Genomic DNA, 22,445 nt, shown 5'->3' with positions numbered 1-22,445 from the left:
CGCGATCACTTTCACCGCCGCACGGCCGCTTTGATGTTCTCCGTGAGCCAATGCTTAACCCCAAGTTAACCTTCTTGCCAACTCCACTCCTCGCCATAGGTAAGTGTTCTTTCTTAGCACTTGGCGTCCACTAGAAATTTAAGGAGCTCTGTACTGACAGCACATCCTCTTTCAGGTTATGAGTCTCAAAAGGTAAGCCTGCCATTAATTATAACAAGCATTGGCATAGCCAATAGGTCTTGCTTTTGGGACCTTATAAGTATTTAATTATGCAACTGTTGCATGGCTAAACACTTATAAGGTCCCAAAGGCGAGACCTATTGGCTATGCTAATGCTTGTTTCTTTTACTTTACACAAATCTTAATAGTTGGAATAGCCACGAATACAAAATGCTGTATTTTACTTTAGTAATAGCACTTAAGGTTCTGCAGCATCCCTCCCTCGCCCGAAATACATGCAAGCTGATTTAGCCATAAAGAAGTTTTAAAAAACTGCTTTGACACTGCACTGTTTCGTTCTATTTTGAAGAACAACACAGCCAGAATGCACTTTGGCCACATGTGCTATGAGTTTCATTAATTTTCTTAAGTGTAAGACACATTTGTGTGTTTTTTTTTATTCAATTCGAATAAAATTTTTTTAAAAAAATGACAAATACCAATATATAGGCTTAGTGTGATTTTCCTTCATGTTTTTGTTGCAAGGTTACTGTTTGATCGTTAAACGTTTTAAGTGGTAAAATGACAGAATGCAAAACTAGTACTCAAATCTAGCAGAGCGTATTTGGCTGTTTCAAGTGTTTTGTGCATGTGTAATATTGTGTGTAGTCATTTTGTACAGTTGAGTTTATTAACCTTCAAATGTCGCGTGTACATGAAAACAAAGCAGGATGATATCAACATTCAAATGATTTTGGTCAATTGTCTCTTCTTCTATGCACCCTGTCAAACATAGACCTCTTTATAGTCTGTTGTCAATTGCATTCTATGTTGGGTGGGGTTCAACAGCTACATCATTGTGTATTACCTTCATGTTAGGGAGCAAAAGGCCCTGTTGTATGTTGGGAACATTATTTTAAGGGCTAAGGGGTGCCAATTTGAGTAAGAGGTGTGCAGTTTATTTCCATTTTCAATGCACTTGTGAAAGTAAATCCCTTTCTAGATACTTGTCCCTTCTCCATCTCTCCTTTTACTCCTCCCAAGCCTCATCTTACTACTTTGATCTCCCTAATAACCCTTTCAAGAATCTTCCCTCCTCTATCCCTCCCTCGACCCATCCCAAACCTCATTTTACTACTATGATCTCCTAAATAACACTTTCTAGGTCCTTCCCTTTTCTATCCCTCCATTATACCATTCAATGAAACTAACAGACTCAAATGTCCATCGCTCAAATTAGCATACATTTCCCTATATTAACTCACCACTAATTCTTTTTTGGTTCCGGAGTAGACTGCTACTCACCGAAAAGTGCTTTGACGCCTCGTCAGGAGTGAGGGCGCTATATAAATACAATTACAATATTGGGCATATTACAAGATTGAATGATGTGCATAAATCGTTACAGGTTGTGCATATACCAGTGGGGTGCATATTGTGCCTCTAGCAGAGTCAATATATTCTTTATGTGATAGATGCCTTCATAGTGGGCTTGTACCTCTGAGCTCTGTAATGTCATGTATGCTTTGGCAACAAAATGTACATATAGCAGTGGCGAATTCCCCAAATTCTCAGAGCAAAAGAATTGAGAAGTGTGTAAGGAGTGGTACTGTCTTTTAGTAAAAGATTGGTTTAGGAAGAAGATGATAGTCATATCAGCATTACTTTTAGAGTCAGGTCTTTAATGGTCAGAAAAAATTCATTATCTTTGGTTCCAAAAGTCATATCATCCAGTTTCTTTTACGGTTTTGCCTTGATTTTATTAAGATATCCTTTCCAAGGAGCTCGAGACCAGCACATTTCAAATCAACCATCATATTACTAAGGTAGGAATTCAAATTGGGTATTACATGTGGCTTTCAGCCAAGCCAGTTCAGGATGTGGGTGGAGCCAGTAAAGGAAGTGGGTGGAGCCAGTAAAGGAAGTGGGTGGAGCCAGGGGAAGTGGGTGTAGCCTCCCACAAAAATGTGAGCACCTGCACTTCATATTTTACAAATTAAGCACTGCCCAACCCCATAATCATTTATCAGACAAGGAATGTCGATCCACTGTCTAAGGTCCTGGTGCCAGTTTGGAGTGGTTCGCTTTCAAAAGGTATTTTCTGGCTCTGGTGCAGATACAGTTTTGTGCAATATGATGGCGCTGACAGCAGGCAGTAATGAGGCTGACTTCAAGCAGGAGTATCCAAAACATGAGAACAATGTATCGTGAGGATGCTGCACTTGGCTGTCTTCATCCTTACTGTAGTAGTAATCAGAGAAGGAGAAAAGGGAAGGCCCTGCCTAGAAATATCCTTACCTTTGAAAAACCAATAAAATCTCCTGACTTACCCCCTCTCGCCTATCTTCCATCTTTTGGAAGGACTCAGGAATAACTAATCAGCAATCCCTTGCTTAAAGGTCCTTATAAAATTTCCATGGATAGTCCTGTTGCCATCTTCCCTCACTTCAATGTCTGGATCTCCTCCCTTCAACTTTAGGAATGCAAGCAATACACATTCACTTTTCATCCTGTGCCATGCTGAACCAGGGGTAACCCAAAATGGAGCTCACGGTCTCAGCAATCATACTCTAATGCACACGGAGTCATGCTATTACACATGTACCATTACATTCACCATGCACTCAACATGCACATGGAATGTCAGCGTCAGGGTCTGGGTGCTACATCTAAGCAGAACTTTACATGAGTGGGGCCAGTAGGTCGCACTCCCTTTGAAACAGAAAAAAGTCTGCTCAGGACTATCAATCTTCAAAAATCAATATGCTGCCAAAACTACTTCATGTCAACAGCCCAAGACATGAACAGTAGGTACCATGTCAATAAAAAGGGCATGCTTGGTGTGCCCCTCTAGGTCACAAAACAGGTAATTGGCTGTACCATGGACAGGCTTAGGCCTCGGCACAAATGATAGATTGACCTTGTTAAATGGGCCAACAAAAAGTCGGACCCCAGACTCGCAGGCAGACAAATTACGCAGGGTAGGGATACATATCCATTTATCAGGCGAGAGACATTCCAGTTCCAACAGCCCCCACCTACTGGAAAATCTGAATGCATTGTTAGATGACCTAAGCAAACAATTTGCCCAATGGGCAGGCAACACTTGGATGGTCTTGCCTTTACACGATTTGTTCATGCGTCATGGAGCAAAACTGGAACAAAAATACACTATGTGCCGTCCAAATGGCAAGATAAGAGCAGAGAGATTCAAAAACGTTCCCCAGCCCTCAGAGAAAGTTGCCAATTCTCTCCCCTAGGCTTATGCCGAAGTATGAATTAAATTTCGATTATTTTAAAATTCCGAAAGAAATTAGGACTACTCCTACATAGTAACACAAGTCGTCAATACTCATCAGTACTCAAATAGGTAAACATATCTGCACAAAGATCTGTAGCAGATGTATCTTTCTGCAGTACAAAAGTGATTTTATTTTTGTTTCTCCAAGGAGAAATATTTCTTCATGTTTTGAAACAATGATCCTAAACCCCCACTGAGTTTGCAGGTGTATCCCCTTCCCATTTCCACCTGGAAGATTTGATTAATCCTTCCTTTGACAACAATACATGCACAAAGGTTTTCAGGGTTTTAAACTAGCTGCAAAGGATTGGAGAATATAAATGAAATAGAAAATATGATGGTGTTTCCCAACTTTTGACAGGTGGACCCATCCAGGATCCCCATCAAACGTGCTCCTGAAATCAGATTTGCTCACAGGTAAATTACAAAATACTGATGTAACTTGTTTGTGTAAAAATGCAGTTTGGGGCAGCAAAAATCCACCATTCCTGATTCTGTAAATTTGGAACTGCGTTTTACTCTCATTAATTATGTTTTGGGATGCATGGTAACCTGAGATGCACAAAACCTATTTGAATCGGGCCCTAAGGCTTCATTTCTGAGGCCCCTTGTGGCACTGGAACGTCACTTTTTTGAGGTTCCAGTGGCGCAATGTGCCCTGGCATACATAGGCCACATAAAGCCACTTTATGTGGCTTTTCATGGCCTTGTAAATATGTGCCCCTTTCATGCACAACACTGAGTGAAAGGGGCGTTCCATGGGTGTTGCTGTGGGTGTTCTCATGCAACACCCATGGAATCTGAAGCATTCCCAGATTTACAAGAAATCGTAAACCTGGGAATGCGTCAGAAACTAACGCCACGCCATGAGTGGCGTTAGGGAGGCGCAACAAGGAGAAATGTTTCCATTTCTCCTTGTTTTTAGGTCGAGCCTGGGCAGCGCATGCGCTGTTCTGCAAGCTATGCTGTATTGGAGTATGTACTTGAAAGCCCGCCCACTCTCCGCCCGTATTTGTCATAGGTTTTTGTCATTGTCCTTCGTAAATGCTGGCTTCTGATTCGTTGTTAGGCTTGTTAGTCCCTCCTTAGTACCACCTTGTCTTCATTTGTAACCTTCCATGAGGACTGGCGCTTTTACTTCACTTGTTACACGGTATGTTTTACTTAATTTGTTAGCACTATTTTCTTTAATACGTTTCTCTTACTGCAGGAGGGTCTCTCGCGGGCAGTTGTGACCACCGGCTTGTTTATTCAACTCGTAGCAAACAGGGAGCTCTTCAGGGTCCATGGGAGACAAAAGGGGGCAACTCAGAAATGCCTTCAAGCATCTGCAATGCAATAGGTCTCGCATTTGCGAGCGTTTAAGCTATTGGCGTTATAAATTACAATGCCTTTTATTTATGTTTTACAAACCAAAACATAAATAAAAAGCATTTTCATTTACAATGCCAATAGCTCAAACACACTTAAATACGAGACCTATTGCATTGCAGATGCTTGTTTCCTTTTTCTATGTGATCTGCAGTCTGCAGCACATGTAGAAAGAGGAAATTGCCTGAACTGATTGATTTTGTGCAGGAAGGTATCCCTCCCCGAACAAAATCAATCATCCCTGCAACGCAGGCATCCTTGCACCATGGTGCAAGGGTGCCTGCGTTGGCGCCGGCGCAGGGAAAAAGGACAGGAATGCACCATATAACATGATAAGGCGCAGTCCTGCCCTTTTGTATTGACGTAAGGTAGAGCAGCAAGATTCCTTGCAACGCTGCCCTATGCCAAAACCTCATAAATGAGGCCCTAATGTTTTTCCCTTTAAGGTGATTCGACTGTTATGTAAGCAATTTAGTATCTGAGATTGCATCTGTGAGCTTAAGAAAATGACAATTTAGAGAATACTTTGAATCAAAGCTTTGAAAAAGACGTTTCTTTTGGGTTCCAAATCAACAGTAAAATTTACAACAATGTTTAGTCCTGTATGTGGAAAGCAAGAACAGGAAAACATTCCACAGCAACATCCTGTATCCTTCACTAAATCCAGCTTTTAGTAGGTACATGTGGAAAATAGGAGAAAGAGAATGTTATTATAGTGCATTGATAAACGTGAAAATTACAAGCAAAACGTATACCTGCTTATGCAACTGGGAAATGTTGGCTACTAAATGTGTCTTGTCTGTCCGCAGCTGGGAATTTTCCACACGAACTCTTGAAAGCCTCTTTTCTAAATCCAGAAGCTGATTCTGGAGTGATTGTCCGTTCATCTCCACTGACTTCCTTGCTTGCTGCGTATGAAGTAGCTAATGACAAAAATGTGTATTTCATGAATACGACGTCTTTATAAATTAAATATATTCAAACAGAATATACTAGAACTGATCTAAAGTTGTTCACATTTTTAAAAGTTATTTACCCCCAAAACTCTCGTTTACTTCTGTTTACTACTACCTACATTGTAGGGCATAAGGACCCCAGGGGCCCAGTTAACAACAACAAAACTTTTACCTCTTGTGCCGGAAATCCTAAACCCGGATTTGCCGTTTTTTCCACTTGTAAATTGTGAGTGGGCATATATCAGGAAATACGGTACATTTTCTGCCGTTTGTAAGTTTATGAATGGTGCAGAAAAAGAGAAGGAAATGGATGTGTCAGCGGAGGACAACCATAACACTTTGGATGACAATTTCCTATATAGAAATCTACTGCCAAAAAAGGAAGATGAACATTTTTATCAAGAGGAGGGGAGGTAAGAACACCAACATGTTTCATTGACATGGAGTCAGTGTTGTATCTTTTTGCCTATCTCAATCTCCTCCACTGCCTCGTGCCATCCAGTCAGAGTCTGTAATACTGTGGGACCAGAACATCTATGTTGGGGTTTTGGGATGAAGCCCTGACGATGGTGAATTAAGGGTTATCATATTAAAGAGACTGCTGATGTGGGGCCGAAGGGTGAGGTTAGGGGGTGATGGGGGCAGAGGGGTAGGGGGGTTGGAAGGAGATGGTCTGGGGGTGAGCACTTCTGATGACAATATCCTCGGTTGTGTGCATTTCCCACTGGGTGCGCCCAGCGGGGGCACCAGGGACAGTGTCTTCTCCCTACTGTATATATTAATCATGAAGTCCCTTAGCATTCACCCCATCCCCTAATGAGCAATGTCTCTGAGATGCACTGTTTGGCTTCCGGTCTAAAGTTTTCTGTTTCCTTTCATGGCACGAGGCTGTTCATTAAATATATTTGGGTGCCCAAGTCTGGCGAGTCACTGTATATCCAACAGCTCTTAACAGTGGAACGTGTTAGAAACAGACCTGATCTAAGTATGGAGGAAAGCCTGGCCCTTCAGAACACTGCTCTCACATGCACTTTGAAAACCTATGAAAGCAGAGAACAAAAACGTGGTAGTCCTGTTTGATTCAAATAGAATTATGGCTCTCCGGTAGGTTTGTTTGTTAAAAATGATTCACTTTAAAGTGACAAACCAACGAATATTATGTCCTTTATAGACAGGAAGCCCTGTGTCCTGGTTGTGATATGGACATTAGGAGGTCTCCTGAGGTCTTGCTGAAAATATATTTGAGAATCCTCTTTTTTTGATCTGAATTAAAGTTATAAAGTTTGCTGCTTCTGAGCTGGTTATAAACTGGGGTCAGTAGGCCCTGGCCTGAAGTAGTCCAGCTGGTGTTTACTTACAGTCTTCGAGTCCTCAAATAACGATAACATTGTTTGGCATTGCCTTGGCAGTCTAACCAGTAACAGAAACCCCCCAATAAGGATTATATTAAAAAAAAATTAAAACAATATCTCATCTATGAGATTAGTGGGGTGCAATAAGGAACCGAATTACCACCAAATAATTTAGCAGAGCACCTCAGGTAGTTTCATATGCCATACCGCAAGGTAGTGTGAAAGTTCTTCCTGAGTCAATGGGACCATCTGAGCTAGGTGTGGAATTACATGCACAGTCTCCTGTGCTTGTTTACCACTCAGAAACTGCACAGAGACGCTTCCTCACTCGCCATCTGCACAATAATTTTTCCCAAATCACCAACAGTGCAGTCCTTCCCCCTTCTCACTGTATGCACATTACTTTATCCCCTCTTACTCCATTGTATACCCCATTTTTATGTCCACTCAGTAATTCTCTGTATTCACTGTAAAGTATTCTCTCTCATTTGTGGTTGAACAGCACTTCTCTCCTCTCCTCCCACTATTAACATAGCACACTAACTCACTGTAAGTAATTGCTTTTTAGGTCTCGCCTGACCCAGCGCATGCGCTGGTCTGGCGAGACTTTTTGTGAGGGCTCAAAAAAGTGCTACCATGGCCAGCCTAGAGCTACAGTTCATGTGCGCCTCACTTTAGCGGCCACACGGCCGCTCTGACGTTTGATCGCGATCACTTTCACTTTTGTGGCCGCACGGCCGCTTTGATGTTCCCACCTCCCGTCTCCCTCCTTAAGCCGCATGCGCTTCCTTACCGAGCTTTCTATAATATGAAACACTCGCACATTGATGTTTTTTATCCAAAATATTGTACAGGCGCACGTTTTTGATGGCACATGCCATGCAGAGGAAATTTAAAATAAACTGAACATGTTTGAAAATGAAGTTGTCAGCGACGAATCGATCAAGTCTACTGCTACCACCAATTTTTCACGACATCTTTTACAATATTTATAACATTAAACTTGCAGAGCTATGCACGAAATTATTAAAGGCTGCACTGAAAGATTTTTTTGAAGCATGGAAAGTAATTATAGCGCATTGCCTTTACTCCCTTTTTGGCTGTGAGAAGCTCCCTTTAGACACCAATTAGAAACTCTCCTCACTGCCCAAGCCAGCCGGAGTTGAGGCGAAACAACCTTCTGTTAATGCGATTATTAATTAAATGCTTTTATAGAATTATTATTAACGTGAAATGGCTTAGGCTATAGAAAAACAAGCATTGGCAATGCCAATCGGTCTCGCCGTATTGTTGAGTTCAGTTGTGTGGTTATTAATAAAGAGTAGTATTATGAAGTTGTTAAAAGTATTGTTGTTGGGTAGTGCTTTTCTAATGTTAATGTTTGTTGAAGTAGAAGGGAACTGACTATTTATTTTCCCCTGAAGCAATTGAAACCCTCTGAAACGCATAGGTGGACACCCCCTAAAACCGGCCCATCGCAACTACCTTGTGTTTTCCTAGTAAGCTTAAACTGTTAGTCCGCTTTTATTCTGCAAAGCGACTTAAAAACAAATAGAAATATAATTATTGACCAACTATACCAGCAGCAAAATGACAACATTATTTAAAAGTTATTTTCCGAAGCTGTTTGCGGACTGAGGAAATATGAATTTTTATGATCAATTGTGTCCCCTATCTAGACCCCAACGGCTCCATGTACATGCCACAAGTACATGTATGTTCCCTCCATTTCAAGTTATGAAGACGCAAATACAATTGTGTCCAACGTTAATATGTCCTCTTTCAGATCTGCCATGAATGGGTCAGATATTCCGTTCCTAAGTATGCCTTGCCACCGTCTTTATATGGTATACTTTTCACGTTTTCCAGCTCTGGCAAGGTAGGCCCTGAATTCTGCCATCGAGCTTTTCCTGCTTCTGCCTCTGAATGCTCCAGCCTGGACCTATATCTGTATCCATGAACTTTGTCTTACTTCCTGCGCGGCTAACGGTGCCTAGCCCGGCCTGTTGCCTGCCAAAACTGTATTCAGCCTTCAAGTTATCTGCTCCGCTCCTCGAGAAATGCATTCCTGTCTAGTAGCTTTGGTAAACATCCTTCCAGCTGCAGAGCAAAGGGCCCGGCCTTACTGTCTCCGTGCAAGTAATTCATGACTTTCGTTACCATGGTAGGCCTATGCCCCCTCGCATCTCATGTAGACACTTAGACGCTTGTACACGCACTAGCAGTCAGTATAGAATAGACTCTGTCCGAAAGGACCTTTCCTTCCAGATAATATAGTTCCTTAAACACAAGATATTAGATACGATTTGGGACTAGGTTGTCCTGACATCCCAGACTTCTGTCTCCTCATGTAAGGCTAAATGTCAAATTCCCTTCATCCTCTAGTTACACGTCAATCACACGTCATGCGGCTGCGCGCGCATCTCTGCCATGTATTTTTTGCTGACTTTGCAGGATTCTCTTATGGATCCACCCACTTGTGTCATCATCATAATGACGTTTCTAGTATACGCCTTTATGTACGCCTATTGTAACGCCTTTTTTATTACGTATGTGTATTCTTATCTCTCTTCTCAGCTGTTACGCCTCCTGCATCTGTCTTTACTGTAATGCATTTTAATATAAATATGACAACCTGTCAATAATGTATTGCTGATCCCTTCCTGAACCTTCGTGGTGACGGAACTCGATTGCCTGGTTCGAACCATAATTCCTTTGTAAGGAATAAATTCCCATTTATAACCTCAAATACCACGGATTCTGCCTCTTATTTTTCTGAGTTATTCTTACTAGACTTTACCGCATAAAAAATAGTACAGGTAATTTAAAAATTTACCACATAATTGGCGCCCGAATAGGGACACCTCTCACACCCCACGCGCCGGAGGTGCGTTGCAGACCCGGTCTCCTGCCACAGCCGGACGGACAATTACGCGTACCCGCAGGATTTCCTGTATCTCCCTCAGGCCAACGGGGGCGACTGAGGCTGCGATCAACACCCAGACGAGGCGGTGAGGAGTGCGGAGAATCCCGACCAGAGCCTAGCTGAGAGAGCAAGATCCGAGGTATACAGAGGCCCACCAGATTCCGAAGTTCCGAAGTATCTAAGTCACGAGTCGAGTCCAGTCCAGTTTGGTCTAGTCCAGTCCAGACTTCCGAGGCCTTCCGTTCCGTGCTTCCCGGTGAGTACCGTTGCTGGGGACGCATCTAGACGTGCACATTAGTTTGTGCCGGTCAAGACGGGTTTGGGTACACAGACCTGGTCTGCACTGTTTTAGCAGTGTATCTGTACTGTTTTAGCAGTACATACAGTATATCTGGTATTATGCAGTTAACTAGTTTTATTTTAAATATTATTGAACGTTCTAAAATGTTTTGATATGTTCTAAATGTCGTGGTATGAGTGACTGTTCGATCTTCATTATTGTGTTTGTTGTAATTATTGTGTTCAAAACCAAGTAAGAATTAAGTAGCAAGGTTCAAGATGTCGTTATTTTCAAAATTAAGACAGATAAAAACTAAAAAAGGGATACTCGAGGAAGCTGTTCCCATTCCACCTAGGGACACTCCAGGGTACTTTATGTACCATAAACATGGCCTAGATGCCGTATTATATCTTGATCTATGGGTGGACTACACCAAGGATTTAGCAGAGAGTCAGAGATGGCCCGCTGCTGGAACATGGGATGCAGATTGCATCATGAGAATAGAAGAAGTATTATGGAAAAAGAAAGCCAGACAGTCACAGAAAGATGCCATTGAATTATGGCGTAAAGAATCGCATAGGCGCACAGAGAAAGCGCTCAGAAAGGAAGAGAAAAGTAGGGAAGATTCAGAAAGAGCCCGAGAAAACGTATTAATTGATGAAGGTATCCGAGTAAAAACAGAACAAGTAGACAGACAACGAAATACTCTTATGAATGGTATGTATCCTCTTCTGGCCGAGGGTTTGCCTAAGGCCACCATGGAGGTACCAAAAGATCTGCCACCTCCATTACTCCCGATTAAAGTACATCCCAAGACCGCAAAGGACATTTTCCTTTCTTCCTATTTAGATGATGCAGCCCCCGAATATGCTAATGGTGCGCAGCCACGCACACCACCTGTTAACGACGCTCAACCCCAAGATCAGCTGCACTCACCTCCGCAGCAACAAACTCCTCCTCACTTTCTAAACATTCCATCTGTTTCTACAGTCCTTCCTGCACCCACACTCTCTACCCTACACCCAACAAATCCTTTTGGACTTGGCACCTCAAGAGGTGCGACAGGAGGTTTTTCCACGCCACCGCCAGCAACTAGATTGACTTATAGGGATTTAGCACACCAACGTACACCCCAAAGAGCTAATGACAATATATTAAATGAACCTCTTACAGATTGTAGATATGACCCAGTGCCAGGTAAACACGACAGAATGTTGCTATCTTCAGTACGTTTACGACGAGTCGCAAACTATTTAATGACATTACCAGGAATGGTTGAACATCTAGACAAAATATACCGCTTTGTCCAAACAGGGCAAGGTCCTGAAAGTATTGGCAAGGCCATGGAATACCAGAAAGTAGACATGCAAAAATTATTGTTACGCTTTTTCATAAACTGCTTGATCAGAAACAGAGATAGGCCTGAGGTAGATCCGGAGGAAATGCAAGTACTTACCAGATGGGGTCAGAATATAGCAGACGGAAAACATGATAAACAGAAGTATATAGAAGTCATGTGCCGAAAGATCAGAAAAGAAGTAGAACGAATACATGAAAGAAGAAAAGAAGCAGATAAAACAGAATCAGAGGAAGAGGAGGAGGAACAGTCAGAAATGAACACAGGACAATTAGAATTACCAGCTAGACAAACGATAGCTTATGTAGGAAAAGGAAGATCTTTTAATAAAACAATACGTCAGATACGTCCAGAATGTAACAGAATTTTTCACACAGCTATCTCAAATCCAAGGACCCCTGAACACTTATTCCAGGCTACTGATAAATTACTTCGAGAACGAAGGGGGTACCATGTGCTCGATTCTATGGATGAACAAGAATTAGCCAGGTCAGCAGTACAATGGGCTGACAGTTCTGAAAAATACAGTGATGATGCGCTAGCACACACGTTTCTGAATCTCGCCCCAGATGAGCAACGTTTAGCTAGTATATACATGATACAACATCTCCTTATATTATATAAAGGCCAACACTCCGATCCTGGTCCCCTACCTGATATACTGATAGAACTACTCCTGAATAAATGGAGAGGTCTAGGTACCGATCTAATTAAAGTAATTCTAGAATACCGACATAGATATAGTGCCTTTTTGTGTCCAGAACATGATCCAGCTCCTCCCATGGAAAGAAAAACGTATTACATGGACAGACAGAATCCCTTACGCGAAGTACACCCAGTTAGAAATGATGATAATACGTTTAGACGCGTGTTTGTGTACACGCCCATAACTAAAATAGAACTATTGGAAATGAAAAAATTAGTGCCCAGCCATGACAAAGATCCAGCAGGTTTCCACCGTGAACTAAAGGACATGTTACTCATGGGTGATTATACCTATCCTGACATTATGAAAATATTGAAAGTATTATTGCCTGCCGGTATTTATGAGAAGCTCAAAGAAAAAGAGTGGGAAGTGGGAGATCAAAAGATTGATTGGACAAGATTAGAAAACGAGGAAAATGCCCGAACTGCAGGCGTAGGGCTTGGGGACAAAACTAAAGCATTACCAGGATTATTAGTACAAGTATTGCCACGTTTATTAACTACGAAAAAGGAAGACTGGGGAGCAATCTCAGCTTGTAAACAGAAACCAGATGAAGACACTAGTGATTTTTATTCCCGATTTGAAAAATGTTTTGGTATTAATAGCGGCCTGAAAGCAAGTAGTGATTCATATCCACATCTTTTTGTAACAAAACTAGTCGAGAATTCCCTGCCACAGGTCAAAAACAGAGTGTTGAAAGTTGAGAGCACTTGGCAAGCTAACACTCCTTCACAAATGTTACAAATGTTACAGTATCACCAGAATAGAATTAGAGAAGAACAAGAACACGAACAAAGACGTATGAAAGACACGAAAATGAAAATGCTCGTCGCTCAGTCAGTTCCAGCTGACGGTCATAAGAAGGGTGCGACACAGTCCAGTAATTCAGCGGTTCCCGTTAAAGGGACATGCAACTATTGTAAACAGCCAGGTCATTATATAAATGATTGTGCAGTTCTGAAACATAATATCTCTACGGGTAAAACCAAGGAGAGACCACGTCCGCCTAGACAGGACCAGATCCAACAACAAGCACCTCAACATGTACAGCCTATGCCGGTTCCACAACAGACCGTAGTGGTACCACAGCCACAGTCTATTGCCGCAACACAAAACACGACACAACAGATGTACCAATATGCACAAAATGACTATCCAGATTATCAGCGCTACACATGAAATAGCCTAGAGAGGGAAGTTGGCTTACCCCTTATTGAGGTTCCTGTAGATCAAGAGGGTCCTTATGTACAGAGTCAAGTATTAGGGAAAGACAGAAAGTTTTTACTTGATACAGGGGCAAGCAGAACAACTATAAGTCACGACGAAGTCCCAGGGGCACCCCTCTCAGGCTCACAAAATATTTCCCTTGGTTTCTCAGGAAAGCCTACTATTAACGAAGTATCGCAACCGCTTGCATTTACAGTTGGTCCATTGACACGGACTACAGATCTATTGCTTACAAAATCTTGCCCAGAGAACTTGTTAGGTATAAAAACATTGAAAGCTCTAGGAGCTATAATATGTTGTTCTCCGGACGGAGTACGACTATTTTTGTGTGACTTTAAAGGTCACTACGTGTCAAGAGACATGGATCACCGGTTACAGAATCTACCTGCACATTTATGGGCAAAAGGCCCCACTGATGTAGGTTGTATGCACATTACACCATATCGAGTCACACTCAAAGCAGGAGTGGTATTACCACGAATGCGACAATACAAGTTACCTCCAGATGCTGTAGTGGCTTTACTGCAAATCATTGACGAGCTCATTGCACAAGGAGTGGTTGTGGAAACCGACTCCAATATATGTAATTCTCCGATCATTCCGATTCTTAAACGAACTGATCCAAAAGCACCCCCAGTATATCGATTAGTTATTGATCTGCGCGAATTAAATAAATGCATTGTACCACAATATCCCGTGGTCCCAGATATCTCTTCATTACTGACAGCCATTGATTCAGAAGCAACGTTCTTTACTGTAATTGACCTCAAGAACGCCTTCTTCAGCGTCCCAATCGATCCGGAAAGCCAATATTTGTTCGGATTTAGTTTAAATGGACGAAGTTTTAAATTCGCACGCGCACCTCAAGGATTTACAGAAAGTCCTAGCATCTACAGCCAAGCACTGAAAAGACAACTTGACAGTATCCACATGCCAGTAAACACTGCACTGCTTCAGTATGTCGATGATCTGCTGATCACCGCCCGAAGCGAACCCGAATGTGAAAAAGCATCACTGACGGTTTTACATTTTCTGGCCGACAAGGGGCACAAGGTGTCCCCTTCGAAGCTGCAATTCTGTGCCCAGCAAGTTGTGTACCTTGGGCACTTGCTGTCCAAGGGGGGGAGACAGCTCACACCTGACCGCATCCAGTTAATTGTAAACATGCCCCCACCCAAGACACAAAAGGAGGTACGGGCCTTCATAGGCCTCACTTCGTACTGTAGGCAGTGGATCCCCCAGTACGCATTTTTAGCAAAGCCACTCATTCAGTTGACAACCCAGGAGGCAGCGACATCGACTGTCCTCCCTTGGACTCCAGAACATACACAAGCTTTTGAAGACTTAAAGAAAGCTTTATGCCAAGCACCTGTTTTAGCGACACCATGTTACAGTAAGCCTTTTACACTCTTTGTTACAGAACGTGAAGGTACTGCTTTGTCAGTACTCACTCAGGAACAAGCAGGATCACACAAACCATGTGCTTACTTTTCTAGCACATTAGATCCCGTAGCTCAAGCTCTTCCTGCGTGCCTGAAATCAGTTGCAGCGACAGCTCTAGCGATCAGACAAAGCGATTCCATAGTATTAGGACATCAATTGACAGTACAAGTACCACACGCAGTAGAGGTTCTCTTGAACCGGACACAAACACAACACTTGACTATAGCACGACTGACAGGTTACGAACTAACATTATTTCAGCCACACATAGAAATCAGACGTTGTAGTACATTAAATCCTGCCACACTTTTGCCATTAAGTGGAACAGACCCACTGGCACATGATTGTATCGAAGTCATTACTATTACGACGAAACCCAGACAAGACTTGACAGATGTCCCATTACCAGACCCAGACCTAACATTTTATGTAGATGGTTCATGTATGAGAACAAGTACAGGAGAGTTAGTGGCCGCCTATGCAGTCACGACAGACACCGAAGTCATTGAAACAAATTATATTGACACATTATCAGCTCAAGCAGCAGAGCTTATTGCTCTGACACAAGCCTGTATTCAAGCCAAGAATAGAAAAGTTAACATATACACAGATTCACGTTATGCATTCGGAGTTGTACACGACTTCGGAGTCCTTTGGCGAGAGAGAGGTTATTTGACTTCTCACGGTGCCAACATTCAACACGGTCCCCTCATTCAAGCTCTGTTAGATGCAATACATCTACCTACTTCAATATCTATCATGAAGTGCAAAGCCCATACAAAGGTCACCGATATTATTTCCCAGGGTAACGACCTAGCAGACCGAACAGCTAAGCAAACAGCACAGAATAGGAATCACGCAACGGACGTGACAAAGACAATAGTTCCGACATCGACACACTGCATGACAGTTAGGGATCCCGCCCTTGATATAATTGACATACAGACACATGCTACACCAGAGGAAATAAAGAAATGGACTGAATTAGGAGGGATCCAAACAGATCAGGGATGGATGACGAAGGGAAAATCTATATGGTTTCTCCCCGACTCAATGGTTCAAGTTATCATTAATACAATACATAGTCCAGCACATCTAGGAGAAAAAGCTATGTTAGACAGTATTCAACACATTTGGTTCAACAAACACTTACGAGCTGCAGCCAAACAGAAAGTCCGAACTTGTATGATTTGTTGTCAGTTCAATCCAGGTAAAGGCGTACCTGTAGAGCAGGGTGGATTTCAACCTCCCGATCACCCTTTTGAAGTCCTCCAGATGGATTATATCCAGATGGAACGATGTCGAGGATTCAAATATGTCCTCGTAGTTGTATGCGCTCTTTCCCGTTGGACAGAGGCATATCCCGTCTCAGATTACACTGCCCCGACTACTGCCAAGCAGTTAGTTCGTGAATTCTTCCCACGGTATGGTTTGCCCCGTATCGTGTACTCAGATAATGGCCAGCCGTTCTCATCCGAGCTAATGAAACACATTTCACTCTTGTTAGGCTATCAATGGAAATTCCACTGTGTCCGACATCCCGAGGCAGCAGGTCTCGTGGAACGTCATAATCAGACCCTGAAAATTCGACTTTCTAAAATCTGTAGAGAGAAAGGTGTCGACTGGATAGTAGCCTTGCCAGTTGCACTATTTTACATGAGAATGGTAGCACATTCTCGCACAGGGCTATCCCCGTACGAGGTGGTCTTCGGTAGGCCACCAAATATGTGGGGTACGCCTATACCTCGTAAAATCACTGATGTTGATTGTAATATGCTGACAGATTACCTTGCTTCCTTGATGTCTGCACTACAATCTTGCCGTTCACAGGTAGCTGCAGCCTTTCCCGACAACACCGAGGTAAAACCCCATGAAGTGGTTCCTGGAGACCTAGTTTTCATCAGAAACTTCGACAGGAGGAGCCCGTTGGAGCCTCGCTGGCAAACACCAAAACTGGTACTTCTAACCACGAGGACAGCAGTGAAGGTCGAGGGTCGCAAGGGTTGGTTACACTCGAGCCATATCAAGAAATTTCATGGACTACCATTTGATTTGAACTCTCAGCCCTGCCCCCTTCCAGAGACTGATTCAAAACTCCCCCTGGTTGACAAGACCGAATCACAGGAATACAAACTGAAACTAAGGTCTAGCCAGTCAGACAATTCGATTGTTTAAGTCCTCTCCAAGGTGAATCGGTTGAATAAGTCTCTGACATGTATCCTCTAGACCGAATTAGAGAGAGAAATAGACAGAAACAGCTCAAGAAACATGCATATTGTAAATCACTTCATAGTCACTGTATAGTGACATTGTTGATTATGTTTTTTCTAAGTCTTTTTATTATTGCTGCAAGTATACTGTTGCACATGTACTACCCTATTTTCAAGCGTGCTTATTCTGCTTACAATGTTACTGCCGAACATTCTTTTAGTGAACTACCTCCACATGAGTTGTCCTATAGATTTGCGCTGCGCAACAACACATTCATTAGTATGTTACATCATTCCCATCAGACCAGCAATGCTACAAATTGTTGGATATGTGGCCGACTTCCTCCCTATCAGAAATACAAAGGAGTTCTGCCTCTCTTTCCGTACCCGTTCACACACAATGGTTCCTGTGGAGCATGGTTTAGTTTGATTAACTCTTTAGATTCAAACACTGTAGTTTACCAGAGCAACTGGGTATGGGGAAACCTGAACTTAGTTTTACTTAAAGCCTGTTATCCTAACAAGGAGGGACTTCCCAAAAGAACAGGAACTGATCTAGAAAATGAAGTATATGGATTAGGTAATTTTACACTTAACCTCATGATTCTGAATGTTGAATCTGAAGCTGTACTAGTCTTGCCTGCTATGTCAGTATTATCAGTCAAAGGTGAATTCTGTGTAAGAAAGAATGGTTCAGTACACCTGGGTCATAGTAAATGTACTACTGTGATCGAATTCAGTGATAAAGGCAAGTCTACATTTAGAGCTTCCCGTCATTCCTACTTTATATGTGGTCATACCGCATATATACGCCTACCTCTAGATTGGGATGGTACCTGTTACATTGCATTCCTTCTGCCACCTGTTTTCCTAGCCCCTCCTGATTATCATAGAAATACCAATCTAGTACACCATAGACCCCAGAGAGATATCCCGATTGTTGACTACACTGAAACAGCATGGGAACAATATACAGACTTCAATAAAGGTCTCTTTCCTTACATAGGTGTGGTCTCAAATAGTAAACTGATACGTAGATTAACCAGAACCCTTGAAGCAGTAGTGAATGAAACTACTTCCGCCCTAGGCAACTTAACAGAGGAGCAGTCTGCGATGCGGATTGTTGTTCTCCAAAATCGTCTTGTCCTTGACGTCATCCTAGCCGATAGGGGCGGAGCCTGTAGGGTCATCGGATCAAGTTGCTGTGTTTTCATTCCAGAAAACGCGCCATCCGTATATAAAGCCATAACTCGTCTTCACAAGATTGCAAACCAGATACATCAGAATCCAGGCACCTGGACATGGTCCGGTTGGTTCTGGAGCGTGTTGTCAGCCTGGGGATGGAAAGTCCTATCATTCCTAGGTATTGGCCTTCTCATAATATTCAGTTGTTGCCTGTGTCTACAATGTGGACCAGCTATTTGCGGCCTGTGTGCCACATCGTGTATTCCACGTTCAAGTTTTCATTCAAGATCCCGGAAGAAGAAAGAAGAGCAAATGATGTTACATGAACAGATTGATGTATTCCTGAAGATCGATATTTCATGAAGGGTCCGTAGGGGACAAGGAGGAAATGAGGAAATATGAATTTTTATGATCAATTGTGTCCCCTATCTAGACCCCAACGGCTCCATGTACATGCCACAAGTACATGTATGTTCCCTCCATTTAAAGTTATGAAGACGCAAATACAATTGTGTCCAACGTTAATATGTCCTCTTTCAGATCTGCCATGAATGGGTCAGATATTCCGTTCCTAAGTATGCCTTGCCACCGTCTTTATATGGTATACTTTTCACGTTTTCCAGCTCTGGCAAGGTAGGCCCTGAATTCTGCCATCGAGCTTTTCCTGCTTCTGCCTCTGAATGCTCCAGCCTGGACCTATATCTGTATCCATGAACTTTGTCTTACTTCCTGCGCGGCTAACGGTGCCTAGCCCGGCCTGTTGCCTGCCAAAACTGTATTCAGCCTTCAAGTTATCTGCTCCGCTCCTCGAGAAATGCATTCCTGTCTAGTAGCTTAGGTAAACATCCTTCCAGCTGCAGAGCAAAGGGCCCGGCCTTACTGTCTCCGTGCAAGTAATTCATGACTTTCGTTACCATGGTAGGCCTATGCCCCCTCGCATCTCATGTAGACACTTAGACGCTTGTACACGCACTAGCAGTCAGTATAGAATAGACTCTGTCCGAAAGGACCTTTCCTTCCAGATAATATAGTTCCTTAAACACAAGATATTAGATACGATTTGGGACTAGGTTGTCCTGACATCCCAGACTTCTGTCTCCTCATGTAAGGCTAAATGTCAAATTCCCTTCATCCTCTAGTTACACGTCAATCACACGTCATGCGGCTGCGCGCGCATCTCTGCCATGTATTTTTTGCTGACTTTGCAGGATTCTCTTATGGATCCACCCACTTGTGTCATCATCATAATGACGTTTCTAGTATACGCCTTTATGTACGCCTATTGTAACGCCTTTTTTATTACGTATGTGTATTCTTATCTCTCTTCTCAGCTGTTACGCCTCCTGCATCTGTCTTTACTGTAATGCATTTTAATATAAATATGACAACCTGTCAATAATGTATTGCTGATCCCTTCCTGAACCTTCGTGGTGACGGAACTCGATTGCCTGGTTCGAACCATAATTCCTTTGTAAGGAATAAATTCCCTTTTATAACCTCAAATACCACGGATTCTGCCTCTTATTTTTCTGAGTTATTCTTACTAGACTTTACCGCATAAAAAATAGTACAGGTAATTTAAAAATTTACCACAGGACGGGAAGGAAGCTACTCTGTCATGCTTGGTCCGTGCATTGGTTCAGCATGTACATCAAGCTGGTAACATGATGGTGAAAAATGAATAAGAAGAGACTGTTTCACGAACTGTAAATAACCACACATTTTATAGCCACAGAGATAGGGCAGAGCAGAAATTGGGAGCCGTCGTGCTTCCTGTTTCTTCCATGTCTTGGGCTCTTTGCGTTTCATGTTTGGCAAGTTTTTGAGAAGGCCACTAAAAAGTCTGCAGCGGTGTATTATAATTCCATGCTTAGTCTAGCCAGATTCAAGAGCTCCGGAGGGCAATCCCCTGGTGTATCTACCCGACAGCCATCTAAGAGCATGCGGCAACACTTGCCTTTTATGTGAATTCTGTTTATGTGTAGTAGAATTTGGAGGAAAGAAAACATATTAAGCTGTGTTTAATAATGAGCCATTTTGGAAATTCTCACACCAGGCCTCAAATCTAGGGCTGATTCAAGTGGGGATTAACCCATATTTAGACACCGCATTTTCAGGATATAATTTGTCTCCTTGTCAACTAGCATTGAACCTACAACAAAAGTCACTATTCACCCAATGAAGGAACTGCAGTAGTTCGTTCTTCCGAATCAAGCAAACGGTTAATATTTAAATTATAAAAAAATGCATTACCACATAATTCTCTTTGTTGTCACTTATATTCTACTTGTTAACACATGCAGCCGACATAGCTGTATAGTGCCATAAAGGCCATATTTGTTATATCTTCTGAAGGAAAAGTGCAAATGCCCGAAGCAAATAATACTGTTTTTGCACTCACGCTTCCGAAAAAAGTATGTCTGCAACATTTTAAAAGGGGAAAAAACATTGTTTTCGGGTGCAGAACTCGGAACTGATCAAGAGTGATGTGAAATATACTGATCGGAGTTGATCCGGAGTGTATGAAATATATAACACAAGCATTTGCAATGCAATAGGTCTCACATTTACACGAGTTTAAGCTATTGGCATTGTAAATGACAATGCCTTTTATTTATGTTTTGGTTTTTGAAACATAAATAAAAGGCATTGTCATTTGCAATGCCAATAGCTCAAACTAGCATAAATGCGAGACCAGTTGCATGGCAAATGCTTGTCTAACTAGTGTGACCACCTGCTAAAGAGGCAAATTCTTGGCAGTGACAGTAAATATGTTAGACAAAAGGCCAGAATTCAGGGCAAAAATTCAGGACAAAATGTCAATTTCATCTGAGGAGGTCATGGAGTTCTAAAACAGACGGCGATAAATTACAAGTCAAAATTGGTTTATATACTTTGGTTTGTATAATACATAGTAGTACTGATCATACATTCTAATACATCTGAACTTATTTAAGGATTAAAAAAGTAGCAAACACTCTCCAAGCTGAATTTGACAGCTGACATCATGGACAATTTACAATCCTACTAGTACACCAGGAATGATAGTGCAAGAAGCGGCGCTCAGGGGGGGCGTGGCTTGGCGCCCGCGAGCGATGGCGGCGCCCGAGTAAGGCTCCGGAGCGGCACCGTGACACCAGCCGGTTCCTGCTTTTCATTCCTGTGGACGAACGGACGAGAGGGCGTCGGATTATGCCCTGACCTCACCCGACGGCGACTGAAGCCCTTTCATGTTTTCGCGACGCGGAAATTGCCGCTTGAACATCTCTTCATGGCGGCGGCCATCTTAACTCTGCAGACTAATGCGGGCTATCGTGAGGTAATTGCTTCGTCAGCCCAGTGCAGTGAGCGCTTGATATTACGCATTCCTTGTGGCCCATAATTCACTTTCATGACCACTTGTTATCCTTACACCGATTTTTGCAGTGCCTGCCTTCTTTTTGAACACTAGTCTGTATTTTAACAATATTCCTTCATGAAGAGCCCTTCTCTCACATATTTACTGCTGTGCCCTTTTTCAAGTCATGACATAACGCCCTACTGAGATCTTCTCATGCCTTTACCAGAAGTGCACGCCTGGCTACTTATATGTCATCAATGTTATCAGTTGTTGTAAGCTTCTGTGAGGTACATGAGAAGTCATCTCGCTTCATATCTCGCTAATTTGCTTGAGAATACCTTACATTACGCAAGGCGGTGATACCGATTTTCTGCAAAATAATGCCACACTAACAGCATCCTGGTACCATCACAATTGGTTCTTCTGTTTTTCCTCGTGAGCCCTGGCGACTGATTGCGTCTGAGTATTATGGAGATGGTTGCTTTCCCTGCCTGACGTACTCACCACCCTTGTACTCCTGCTGTGTCTTCACCTGAGCTTTCTTTGTTCTAGCTTTCTGTGACCTTTAACGAGTCAACCATTCCACGGCTTTGTCGTATGGGCAGACTCAAGTCAATGGCGCATTCATCTCG

General features: G+C 42.6%; 1 protein-coding gene across 2 annotated transcripts in view; it reads right to left on the bottom strand.

Moving 5' to 3' along the window:
* LOC146831135 (uncharacterized) overlaps positions 1-22,445 on the bottom strand; it is a 351,402-nt gene that overhangs the window by 48,527 nt on the left and 280,430 nt on the right. For both annotated transcript variants that reach the window (XM_085604104.1, XM_085604105.1), the window contains exon 10: positions 5,587-5,754. In XM_085604104.1, the coding sequence (XP_085460230.1) occupies positions 5,587-5,754 (168 nt within the window). The remainder of the gene's footprint in view (positions 1-5,586; positions 5,755-22,445) is intronic.

The sequence above is a fragment of the Triturus cristatus genome, chromosome 5_1 (genome assembly GCF_964204655.1).
Source record: "Triturus cristatus chromosome 5_1, aTriCri1.1, whole genome shotgun sequence".
In the NCBI taxonomy this organism is placed as follows: domain Eukaryota; kingdom Metazoa; phylum Chordata; class Amphibia; order Caudata; family Salamandridae; genus Triturus; species Triturus cristatus.
This window is presented reverse-complemented; position numbering and strand designations above follow the sequence as displayed.